The following is a 14208-nucleotide window of genomic DNA, read 5'->3' on the forward strand; positions in this document are numbered from 1 at the left end:
ACAGGGGGTATAGGCAAAGGCCTATGCTGAGGAAGAAGAAGAAAATCCCTAAGCCTCTTTTTTGATTCAGAAAAGTCCTGACTTTCCCAGTGAAAATGTTCCCTTAAAGTATGCAAATGTTCTCCAAAATAGTAATCCTCAGGAGGAGATGCAGATGGGTTGGATTCCTCTGCATCAGAATCCTCAGAGTAGAACAGAAAATTCCGGATCAGAAGAGGAATCAGAAGAAATGGAAACCTGACCTGAAGATTCATAATCAGTGCCTTGCCTAGGCCTCTTAGCGGGGGGGTTGGGAACCCCTGATCAAGGTAATTAAGTCCTCAGCTATTTCGATCATCTGTTTTTTTAGGAATAGGGGCTTGAGCACGTGGCTCATGTGTCGGTTTTTTACACACAGAAGCTGTTTTTGACCTTGTTTTTGAGGCTTGAGTCTGTTTTATATAAACATGTCGAGACCTGAAAACACCCTTCGGTGCCTGCTCAGCGGCTCTGGACCCATCCAAGGGAGAGACATCTGTGGGTTCAATTCTCTGAGAATCTTGTGGCATACCGGACTCCGAATGGGTCTCGGTAGAGGCCTGCGACTCAACAGTAGCGGGTATCAGGGGCTGCGAAAGCTCCTCACAGAGTACCGGCAAACTGGCGACTGGCTTAGGAGAAGCTTAGTCTGTTTTGGACCTCAACGGTCTGTCTCTTTTTCTTTGCGTTTTTTGTGAACTCCAGTAGTCGGATTGCTAACTGATGACATTTCAGGATAATTAAATCTTGATCCAAAATATTTAGAAGCAAAACTATACAGACGCTTAATAGTGCGTTGGTTAAATCTAGCACAAAACCGACAGCAAGGCACATTATGATCTGGGCCTAGGCAAAGAATACAGTACAAATGAAAATCCTTATGTGGTATTTGCTTCCCACAAGTAATGTAATTATTAACTTTTACTGACATCGGTAAGGAGCAAGAAAAAGTTTACCCAAAGGGGTACTTAGCTTTAGTTTGAAGACATCGGTTCTGAAACTCCAATGTGAAAATTTCAGGAGTCGGCCGACCGGCACTTGTGAACTGCTTCTGCTTCGGGCACTGCGCAAGACTGACTGATTAAAATGGCGTTGGCTGCATGTTTTATACCCCCAGATGACCTAACGTCATGGAAGAGGAGACAGCAACCGACGCAGGACCCAAGACTTTGTTATTCAGGCCGAATGAGGGCAACCTGCCAGCAGATTACCCAAATGTAATGACTGCAACAGTGAAACACGAAGATCAATCACGTGAAGGAGCTAAATTAAACCATTTTATGTCATGAAGGAAAGAGGGACTCCTGCTAAAGTCATATTTATTAAATTATACAACATCGAGCTAAGGTAATGACAGAAAAAATAGAATTAAAATGTGACTTAAATCCCTGCAAATGATTTTTTTGCACCATATCATTTTTGAGTTAAATGAATCCATCCCTTATGAAAAACAGCAGAGAGGTACTCTTTTCAAGGGAAAAAAGATTCACATTGAATTGTCAGATGGCAGTGTGCCCAATCAAGATTACAGACAACAGCAATTAGCACATTTGAATACGTGTGTTTTCTATAAAAAGGTACCTCAGTCTAGAATGGGTCCCATACATTTGAAATAAGTGATGTAGGTGTTGAATTAGTTTCCAACATAAAAATCTTATTCCATTTCTTTAACAGATATTGTTCCTATTTTCAGCTGAGTCATAGGTTGGTACTAGGCTATCGGCCCTAGGGCCTATACAAGCCTAGCCATAACAATTCCCTGGATATTTCTTCCCACATTATTTACTTCTCTGGATCCCTGTCTAGCAGGGCAACTGACATGATCCCCGGGGTGAATTTCCCCATCTCCCATCCAATTATCAAGGTTGCTTTTGAAGAGGGCCAATGAGGCACTCTGCTTGACATGTATGGGCAGTCTATTCCAGAGTATGGGGAGTCTCTGGATCAGAAACCTATCCCTCCAGCATGTTTTGTTCATTGTGATGACAAGGTTTAGATCCCCGGAGTGTGTGGCTCTGAGGGATTGGGATTTCTTTAAGTGGAGCATGTCCAACAGCTCGGGGTTTGACATGGCCTTGTATATTAAGCAGAGATCACCTCTGAATAGACGATATGCCACAGAGTATAGTTGGAGTTTTTGTAGACGGTCAGCATATGACATCTGCTTTAGGCCTGTGATTCTATAAGTGAGGCATTTCTGTAGCCTTTCCAGCTCTTGCAGATGTCTTGTGAGGTACATACAAAATGGGGCATTATACTCTATAATGGGTCTAATGAGGGATGAGTACAGTGGGACAATGACCTCCTTTTTTCTGGATCATCTGCTGCCTTTTCTGTTATAGCTTTGCCCAGATAAGACTCATAGCATCACCTCCCTCAAAATTCAAGCACTAACCTCTGGACACTATGCCAGCATGTGCAGTAGGTAATGGCACCTGAAAAGGATGGCGTCATGTTTCCTAACTAAATGTACCATGAAACCACCAGGACAGTAAACACAGCCTCTAGCAAGCACCTTTAGGATTTGGCATAGACAAGTTTTCAGGTTTACTCAAGTGCAACGTTCTCAGAACATTTCAGTTCCTGGAAAGCCTCTGTTTTCACCTTAATGATGCTCAGAAGGCATGAACTTTATTTATATTACATCAAAACAGAATGCTGAGTCAACAAATTCCAGTTAAACTGAAAGCTATATAACGAATTTCTCAAGTTACAGGCAAGGTCAATGTCATTTCCTCAGATGTGATGAATATTAAGTCAGCACTTTCCCAAATTATACCAACGCTTCCTGAAGAAAGCATGCATGCAGGACAACTGCAGCAGTGACTGAATGAAGAACATCGTTAGTGACTAAGCTACATTGACCAGCTTACAAAACTTTAGGGCACCTTCCACGTGCCCGAGTCACTGCTACGTACAAGAGTAGCAGGATAATGTCAGCGGCTAGGGCGCCAAAACTTCAGAACTTACTTACCGGCAAAGACAGACCTCTTCTGTTGGGCAGCACTTTTACAAGGCTGGGCAGATAAGTTCCTCACTGGAGATAACCTTCATCAATTAATATGTCAAAAGTCAATAGTTTAGTTTTAATAAAAAATATTTTTTAGTAGTGTGAGGGTTTTCAGTGGTTGTCACTAAACGTTTACATCAAAATCCTATTCTTTCGTTGATGGTTCCTGTGACCCTGCCAACCCAGCTATCTGGAATTTTGTAAATAATCATATGTCATGTGTGTGAATATCAACATGCAAGCCGCGGTGGTGCAGCAGTAGCGTTGTCGCCTCACAGCAAGAGGTTCTCCCGTTCGATTCTCGGCTGGAGTGCCTTCTGTGTGGAGTCTACATGTCCTCCCCATGGTTGAGTGGCATTCGAAAGACATGCATGAATGGGCGTGCCTTCGTTGAAGGTTGGGCATCTAGCTGGCACCTCGGTACCGTAAAAATCTTTTGCCAATCATTGGTGGACTGAGTTCCACTGTGGTGACCCCTAACCGGGAAAAGCCGAAAGAAGAATATGTGTGAATATCAACATGATTCAAATGCTGGTCTTACAAATGTATTAGAACTATATGTTATGTGCATATTAAACTACTCGTGCAGAAGTGTGTGTTGAACAGGGTTTGTACAGTATTGAGCTTCAAGGATGTGCCCACAGTGTACGCAACTGGAAAAGAACAGAGATTTATATAAACTATATACCTGTGCAAATGTATGTTTTAATAGTAGAAGCTGGAATATACACAGTTAACTTGCAAAACTTCAAGAAAATAAGTTGAAATTGTTTTATAATTGTGTTATCTCTCAGTTTCAGAGAAGCAGACAATGTCTAGAGCTACAAGTTTTTCTATAGTCTTGGAGAGAAGTAATTACTAGGTTTAAAATGTAAAAGTGTTTGTTTTACAACTTCCAGTTCTGAGCAAACATCTGAGAGATGTGCATTTTTCACACAGAAATGTTAAATTCGGTTATGTTTCCGTCAGCCTGGTAACTGAAGGCAGGTGACTGAGTGATGTCATCCAAATTGACCCAGTAGTAATGTTTGATATTAATTTGAGAACTGTCTCTCAGAGAGAGAGACTTTGCATTTTGTATTTTGTCTTGGATCTTGCAAGAACATCCACTCATCAGCACTTGCCTTGCTAATAGTAAGTAACCAGGGTACAGTATTTTTTTTAGATATAGATAGGAATACAGTAAAGATTAGTTTAGATGTTTTCTTTATTTATGCGAGATTGTCCTGCAATGTTGTTTTAAAATATTTCCTGTGACTTTGAACTCTGAAGTAACTGTGTTTGTTTTCTGAGTATGGTCTTGTTCTTTTATTATTTATTATTAAATATATTTAAACCTATCTTTGTGGCTGACATTTCTGAGACATATTTAAGCTCTTAGGGTACTTGCATATGTATGTCGTGACACTGTACAGGCCACAGCCTTGCAAGTCTTGGTTACAACTACCATTTGGAATAACAGTAACATTACAAAGCAGGATTAGGCACCCTTTGTAAGGGCCTTATAGTAGCTGGTAAGTAGGGGTTGATGGCAGTGATAAACTACCTTATAGTCTGGGCAGATGGGGACATAGCTAGCAAACCTGTTCCAGCCTTCCCCAGGTGTATGTGTGTGTTTGTATATAAATTAAATCTCAAAGTGTGCATGTGTCAGCTACTTGGGCAGGGACACAAAACACTGGCTGGACAGAGAGGGTACTGGAGGTCTTGGCTTGACCCCCTCAGCTGAGAGCTTAATCCTATAGCTGTGCCAGTGGGGAGTTTTACTGGGGAACTCGAGAAAGAGGGAAAAAACAGACCCAGACTGACTTATCTCTGTGTGCTGTTAAGAGAAGCTGTACTTTACTGTGTGTGTCCTTGTCATCCTCCCATTGTGTATGTCCCTCACTGTTGCCAGTGGTGAGGATTGAGGCTCATTGATTACTGGGCCACTGCACGGGCGTCACAATTCCCTCATGAGAATCCCTTGTAAATATTTAATTTTTGTGAATAACATCTGAACTTTTACTTCAATTTTTATTGTCAGAGGCTTGGACTTTTGGCTTTGAGGGTGGCCCATTAAAACTTTTACCTTAGTACTTCTAATTCCTGACAAGTTGTTTTACTGACTCATCAAATCTCTACTAACTACTTAGTAGGCCTCCTTTTTGGCGGACAGTTGGTCCTGTGCCCATGTGGGAATCCCTGGTTTATTTTTAGTTTTTGTGAGGAAAGTGTTCTGCTTGTGCTTAACAATGTTTTGTGAAGTGCTGGGTCTAATCTGTTTTGGTGTTTGGCACAAAGTTTTACCTCAGAAAATACATTTCCCCTCAAAAAGCAACACCAACTCTAGTCTCAGCTATCCACTTGTAATGCTTCTTTTCTGGCCAGGACATGGACTTGTGTACCGGTAAAAAGGAAAAAAAATTACTCATGAACTTCCGCTTCCACTCCAGCTTCCTCTTTGCTACCAGTGGGTGACTTCGCTGTGGCCAGCAGTTGCTCCTCAGACCACTAATCTCTTCCTCTTGGTCACTTGGATGTTGCCGCTCGGGAAGCCACTACAGAGCTGGAGACTAGCACGTCCTGTGCAGCTGCTCAGCTGCCCTTGTTGGGCAAGGGAGAACCACTCTTGCTGGCTGTGGGGAAGACACTGGGGGATGCCTTTCGGCTGGTACACAGAGCTTCCTTCCCATGGAGGGGACCACACTTCTAGCCATTTGTCTGGGGGAGGGTCCTCTCCTCAAACCCATGGGGAAGACTGGTTAGACTTTCCAAAGGGTATATATAGAGGCTTGGTCTTCTGAGTCCCCCCCACAGATAAATTCCCAGTAGGACGGACACAATTTAGACTAGGAATGTGTTGAAGTTTCCTCTTTCATAACAGAGAATCTGGTTTTAAGGAGTCATCTTTTATGGACACTGCTGTCGGAATGCAGGACTCATTTCACTGGGAACAAAACAAAACCCCAAAATCTCAAAGATATTGTGATTTGTTACACATGGATTTTTCCTCAACCTGCACTTTTTCCTCCTGTGTTGCCAGCGCTACAGAATGCCACAGGCAGCTTGCAATTTGCCTGACCATCAAGTCAGTTGCCTAATCCAAGAAACTTGGATAGATTGTTAAGAGGTGCCCCAGACACACAAATTCTTTTTTTTCTAAACCCAGATCAGATTCTGCAGCAATTTGTCAAAATCAGCTTCTGCTAAATGCATTACAGCAGCTAATCATATTCCTTCTGACAAACGGGAAAAGCCTTTGACAGGTCTGGAAGAAATTCACACTTAAAGGGGAACTCCACATGTGTACCCAACTTCCTAGTTCCTTATCCCTCTCCACTCTCCACCTCACTACTATTTTTTTGTTACACAACGCACCCTATACAATCTGCCATATTTTATTTCTCATTCTCTTTTTCATCTTTAACAATTATGGTTTATAATGAATGTTCTCTTCCCTGCTCAGTTATTTCCATTTATCTTTCTTTTTTCTTGCCTTTCTTTACCTCCCTTCCTCTTCCCCAACTGCCAACCTACTGATCTGCATCCTCTTCCCCAAATGCCAACCTACTGATCTGCATCGTTTTCCCCAACTGCCAACCTACTGATCTGCATCGTTTTCCCCAACTGCCAACCTACTGATCTGCATCGTTTCCCCCCAATAGTTTCACATACTATAAATGCTACACTTCACTGATCAGAATGTTCCACCTACTGTCCTCATGATGAGAATTACCATCCTTTCGAACACAATCTCCTTCCATCGTAGTATAATAAGAACGCTCTCATTTTTGACCATCATACTTCATAGCATTGCTATATTTATTTAAAATTGCATAGTACAGCATTATACAATTTTTTTAAAAATTTCTTCAGCTACCTTTTTTCACTTAGTATTGTTTCAGAACTCAGCAAGTGTCAAATGTTAATTGCAAATTTTATTTTTTTGCCCTGTAACTTTTCTCCAAAGGGGTCTTACGCCCAGTCAGACTAACCAAGTGAAAATAAACAAAAACAAAGCACATACATACATAAATACATACATAGTCTTCCTATGCCTTGACCTTCAGAACAGTAAACTGTCAGGCTCATGTCCAAAAATTCCTGATGGCTTCCTTTGACAAATATGAGGAAATTAATTGTCAAGCTGCCTTCATCAGAAACTAAAGCATCCCTAAATTCTGTTTCTCTTGTGTGTGTCGGATAACCAAACATTATTTAGAATGTGCTAAGGACATGACTGATGCTGTAGCCAAATCAGCTTCCACCAAGGTCAGTGATTAGAAGATTTGCTTGGCTACATTCTCAGGATTTGCCAAATGATGGGAAGGCTGAGCTCCTGAATGCTTCCCTTGACAGAAGTGGTATCTGGACAATCCTCTGATGAGGTCCTTAAAAGGTTTGATGAAAAAGCTATGAAAGAGGAAAGTTAATTCAGGGGGTTATCCAGATTTTTCAAGTCTCTCTCTTTTAGTTAGGCTCCTCTTTCAGGAAAGAGAACAAAATGGTAATCAACAAAGCAGTGGTACGGAGGTTTAAAGAACAAAGAGGAGGCTACCCTAAACTAAGGACAACCCAAAAAAGAACAGATTACTTGCCCCCTAAAGTATTTACACCTTCTAGGTCTTCAACTTCTGTCTCTCTGGCATCACATACCAGAGTCTCAGGTTCTGTGAATCATTCAAAAAGGTTCAAAGGTAGGTACTAGATATACGATCCAAGAAACCGAGGAGCCTAGCCCAGTTTCCTAAATGCCTTGATCAGAGCTATATAGTAGGCAAATTCAGACTAAGGGAATCAAACATTGGGCTACAAGAAGCCACCTTAAGAGAATAAGAAAAAAAAGTTTACCTATTCATTTGATACGACATTGGTCTTACTGGAGCTTTTCTTCCAGGAATTCATTTTCAATTAATCTATGTACAGTACACAAAGGGCACCATTTCCTACCTCATACATTCTATGTACAGTACACAAAGGGCACTATTTCCTACCTCATACATTCTATGGACGGTACACAAAAGGCACCATTTCCTACCTCATACATTCTATGTACAGTACACAAAGGGCACCATTTCCTACCTCATACATTCTATGTACGGTACACAAAGGGCACCATTTCCTACCTCATACATTCTATGTACGGTACACAAAGGGCACCATTTCCTACCTCATACATTCTATGTACGGTACACAAAGGGCACCATTTCCTACCTCATACATTCTATGGACAGTACACAAAGGGCACCATTTCCTACCTCATACATTCTATGGACAGTACACAAAGGGCACCATTTCCTACCTCATACATTCTATGGACAGTACACAAAGGGCACCATTTCCTACCTCATACATTCTATGTACAGTACACAAAGGGCACCATTTCCTACCTCATACATTCTATGTACAATACACAAAGGGCACCATTTCCTACCTCATACATTGTATGTACAGTACACAAAGGGCACCATTTCCTACCTCATACATTCTATGTACGGTACACAAAGGGCACCATTTCCTACCTCATACATTCTACGTACAATACACAAAGGGCACCATTTCCTACCTCATACATTCTATGTACAGTACACAAAGGGCACCATTTCCTACCTCATACATTGTATGTACAGTACACAAAGGGCACCATTTCCTACCTCATACATTGTATGTACAGTACACAAAAGGGCACCATTTCCTACCTCATACATTCTATGTACAGTACACAAAGGGCACCATTTCCTACCTCATACATTCTATGTACAGTACACAAAGGGCACCATTTCCTACCTCATACATTCTATGTACGGTACACAAAGGGCACCATTTCCTACCTCATACATTCTATGTACGGTACACAAAGGGCACCATTTCCTACCTCATACATTCTATGTACGGTACACAAAGGGCACCATTTCCTACCTCATACATTCTATGTACGGTACACAAAGGGCACCATTTCCTACCGCATACATTCTAAGTACAGTACACAAAGGGCACCATTTCCTACCTCATACATTCTATGTACAGCACACAAAGGGCACCATTTCCTACCTCATACATTCTATGTACAGTACACAAAGGGCACCATTTCCTACCTCATACATTCTATGTACAGTACACAAAGGGCACCATTTCCTACCTCATACATTCTATGTACAGTACACAAAGGGCACCATTTCCTACCTCATACATTCTATGTACAGTACACAAAGGGCACCATTTCCTACCTCATACATTCTATGTACAGTACACAAAGGGCACCATTTCCTACCTCATACATTCTATGTACAGTACACAAAGGGCACCATTTCCTACCTCATACATTCTATGTACAGTACAAAGGGCACCATTTCCTACCTCATACATTCTATGTACAGTACAAGGGCACCATTTCCTACCTCATACATTCTATGTACAGTACACAAAGGGCACCATTTCCTACCTCATACATTCTATGTACAGTACACAAAGGGCACCATTTCCTACCTCATACATTCTATGTACAGTACACAAAGGGCACCATTTCCTACCTCATACATTCTATGTACAGTACACAAAGGGCACCATTTCCTACCTCATACATTCTATGTACAGTACACAAAGGGCACCATTTCCTACCTCATACATTCTATGTACGGTACACAAAGGGCACCATTTCCTACCTCATACATTCTATGTAGTACACAAAGGGCACCATTTCCTACCTCATACATTCTATGTACAGTACACAAAGGGCACCATTTCCTACCTCATACATTCTATGTACGGTACACAAAGGGCACCATTTCCTACCTCATACATTCTATGTACAGTACACAAAGGGCACCATTTCCTACCTCATACATTCTATGTACAGTACACAAAGGGCACCATTTCCTACCTCATACATTCTATGTACAGTACACAAAGGGCACCATTTCCTACCTCATACATTCTATGTACAGTACACAAAGGGCACCATTTCCTACCTCATACATTGTATGTACGGTACACAAAGGGCACCATTTCCTACCTCATACATTCTATGGACAGTACACAAAGGGCACCATTTCCTACCTCATACATTCTATGCACAGTACACAAAAGGCACCATTTCCTACCTCATACATTCTATGTACAGTACACAAAGGGCACCATTTCCTACCTCATACATTCTATGTACGGTACACAAAGGGCACCATTTCCTACCTCATACATTGTATGTACAGTACACAAAGGGCACCATTTCCTACCTCATACATTCTATGTACAGTACACAAAAGGCACCATTTCCTACCTCATACATTCTATGTACAGTACACAAAAGGCACCATTTCCTACCTCATACATTCTATGTACAGTACACAAAGGGCACCATTTCCTACCTCATACATTTTATGTACAGTACACAAAGGGCACCATTTCCTACCTCATACATTGTATGTACAGTACACAAAGGGCACCATTTCCTACCTCATACATTCTATGTACAGTACACAAAGGGCACCATTTCCTACCTCATACATTCTATGTACAGTACACAAAGAGCACCATTTCCTACCTCATACATTCTATGTACAGTACACAAAGGGCACCATTTCCTACCTCATACATTCTATGTACAGTACACAAAGGGCACCATTTCCTACCTCATACTTCTGAATTTCAGTCTGCAGTCTGTCAACGTTCTGCTTGTTCTCTGCTATTCCACGATCAAGGCTGTTGGGGTCCCCCATCTGAGGATTTTTTTGATAAACATCCTTCATCTTATGTAGTGCATCTCTGAAAAAGCAAACCAGTAAATAACGTGAACAAGTACTGGAATGGATTTCAGACATTTCAGTTTTATAAATTTCTTTACCTATTGCTACATTAGGATAAAGATATTCTATTACCGCCTAGATTACAGCAATCATTTGTCAATATTTCCAAAGACTTCAATACTGGCTTTTTATGATCCATTATTACAAATTTAAAAAAATGTAAAACGCTAACTTCTTTCTAAGATTATTTCAGGTGGCAAAATTCAGAAGAGGTAGTTACCAAATGAAGACCCTCAGAATACACTTGCTTGAACGTTCAGTTGAGGGAATATACAAATACATGGAAATATCAAAACTATAGGTTTGCGAAGGTCTGGGGTATATATAAGGTCACACTAAATCAACTACTAAATATCAGAAAAGGTGCCAGATCCAAACAGCACACTCCACAACACTGTACTGCTACCCAACATTACTGTGACTGCAGACAGAAAATATAAGTCTGGCAACAGCCCCCCCCCCCCTTTGTCATACTTGCAATACCTATACGGCCTCTAATGTGTGTTTCACCACTTTCTTGTCTGCCCGTGCACACTACATGTATCCCAATTAGTAGGCATGCCAGTTGGGTCAGACTATTAAAGGACAACGCACACAACAAATGCCACTGTAACATGAGTGTGTCAAAAGAAAACCCCATTGAAGATGTAGTCGGAAGAAATTAGTCCTTTTGCTTTCTAAAGAAAATATTAAAACACTAGGTAGGTCTACACCTTTATTACATTACCACATAAAACATAAATTAATAGGTAAGAAAGCAAACCATATTATTTTCCCGATAAATTCCACACATTATACAAGTTTTCTTTCTTTATAGCGGTCATCAGTCCTCCATTACACATTCCTCAGTTCCTCCCGTCCCTTAAATCTCACTCCTCTTGGTCATTCTGCACGCACTGATCCCACACATTCCATTTATTTCTACATTCTGCACGCATTGATCCCACACATTCCATTTATTTCTACATTCTGCACGCAGTGATCCCACACATTCCATTTCTACATTCTGCACGCACTGATCCCACACATTCCATTTATTTCTGCATTCTGCACGCACTGATCCCACACTTTCCATTTATTTCTACATTCTGCACGCATTGATCCCACACATTCCATTTATTTCTACATTCTGCACGCATTGATCCCACACATTCCATTTATTTCTACATTCTGCATGCATTAATCCCACACATTCCATTTATTTCTACATTCTGCACGCACTGATCCCACACATTCCATTTATTTCTACATTCTGCATGCATTGATCCCACACATTCCATTTATTTCTACATTCTGCATGCATTGATCCCACACATTCCATTTCTACATTCTGCATGCATTGATCCCACACATTCCATTTATTTCTACATTCTGCACGCATTGATCCCACACTTTCCATTTATTTCTACATTCTGCACGCACTGATCCAACACATTCCATTTATTTCTACATTCTGCACGCACTGATCCCACACATTCCATTTATTTCTACATTCTGCACGCATTGATCCAACACATTCCATTTATTTCTGCATTCTGCACGTATTGATCCCACACTTTCCATTTATTTCTACATTCTGCATGCACTGATCCCAACCATTCCATTTATTTCTACATTCTGCACGCACTGATCCCACACATTCCATTTATTTCTACATTCTGCACGCACTGATCCAACACATTCCATTTATTTCTACATTCTGCACGCACTGATCCCACACATTCCATTTATTTCTACATTCTGCACACATTGATCCCACACATTCCATTTATTTCTACATTCTGCACGCATTGATCTACACATTCCATTTATTTCTACATTCTGCACGCACTGATCCCACACATTCCATTTATTTCTACATTCTGCACACATTGATCCCACACATTCCATTTATTTCTACATTCTGCACAAATTGATCCCACACATTCCATTTATTTCTACATTCTGCACGCAGTGATCCCACACATTCCATTTATTTCTACATTCTGCACACACTGATCCCACACTTTCCATTTATTTCTACATTCTGCACGCACTGATCCCACACATTCCATTTATTTCTACATTCTGCATGCATTGATCCCACACATTCCATTTATTTCTACATTCTGTACGTACTGATCCCACACATTCCATTTCTACATTCTGCACACATTAATCCCACACATTCCATTTATTTCTACATTCTGCACGCAGTGATCCCACACTTTCCATTTATTTCTACATTCTGCACGCACTGATCCCACACATTCCATTTATTTCTACATTCTGCATGCATTGATCCCACACATTCCATTTCTACATTCTGCACACATTGATCCCACACATTCCATTTATTTCTACATTCTGCATGCAATGATCCCACACATTCCATTTATTTCTACATTCTGCATGCATTGATCCCACACATTCCATTTCTACATTCTGCACACATTGATCCCACACATTCCATTTATTTCTACATTCTGCACGCATTGATCCCACACATTCCATTTATTTCTACATTCTGCACGCATTGATCCCACACTTTCCATTTATTTCTACATTCTGCACGCATTAATCCCACACATTCCATTTATTTCTACATTCTGCACGCACTGATCCCACACATTCCATTTATTTCTACATTCTGCACGCAGTGATCCCACACATTCCATTTATTTCTACATTCTGCACGCAGTGATCCCACACATTCCATTTATTTCTACATTCTGCACGCAGTGATCCCACACATTCCATTTCTACATTCTGCACACATTGATCCCACACATTCCATTTATTTCTACATTCTGCACGCATTGATCCCACACATTCCATTTATTTCTACATTCTGCACGCACTGATCCCACACATTCCATTTATTTCTACATTCTGCACGCACTGATCCCACACATTCCATTTATTTCTACATTCTGCACACACTCATCCCACACATTCCATTTATTTCTACATTCTGCACGCATTGATCTACACATTCCATTTATTTCTACATTCTGCACGCATTGATCCCCCACATTCCATTTATTTCAACATTCTGCACGCATTGATCCCACACATTCCATTTATTTCTACATTCTGCACGCATTGATCCCACACATTCCATTTATTTCTACATTCTGCACGCACTGATCCCACACATTCCATTTATTTCTACATTCTGCACGCACTGATCCCACACATTCCATTTATTTCTACATTCTGCACGCACTGATCCCACACATTCCATTTATTTCTACATTCTGCACGCATTGATCCCACACTTTCCATTTATTTCTACATTCTGCACGCACTGATCCCACACATTCCATTTATTTCTACATTCTGCACGCACTGATCCCACACATTCCATTTATTTCTACATTCTGCACGCACTGATCCCACACATTCCATTTATTT

The 14208-nt window shown here is 40.9% G+C and overlaps 1 protein-coding gene across 4 annotated transcripts in view; it reads right to left on the reverse strand.

The window, feature by feature from the left end:
- Positions 1-14208, reverse strand: part of TRIP10 (thyroid hormone receptor interactor 10) — a 1409323-nt gene that overhangs the window by 123072 nt on the left and 1272043 nt on the right. For all 4 annotated transcript variants that reach the window (XM_044084721.1, XM_044084722.1, XR_006366390.1 and 1 more), the window contains one exon: positions 10639-10771. In XM_044084721.1, coding sequence (XP_043940656.1) covers positions 10639-10771 — 133 coding nt within the window. The remainder of the gene's footprint in view (positions 1-10638; positions 10772-14208) is intronic.

This window comes from Protopterus annectens, chromosome 9.part0, assembly GCF_019279795.1.
Source record: "Protopterus annectens isolate FY-2018-M chromosome 9.part0, PAN1.0, whole genome shotgun sequence".
NCBI lineage: Eukaryota > Metazoa > Chordata > Ceratodontiformes > Protopteridae > Protopterus > Protopterus annectens.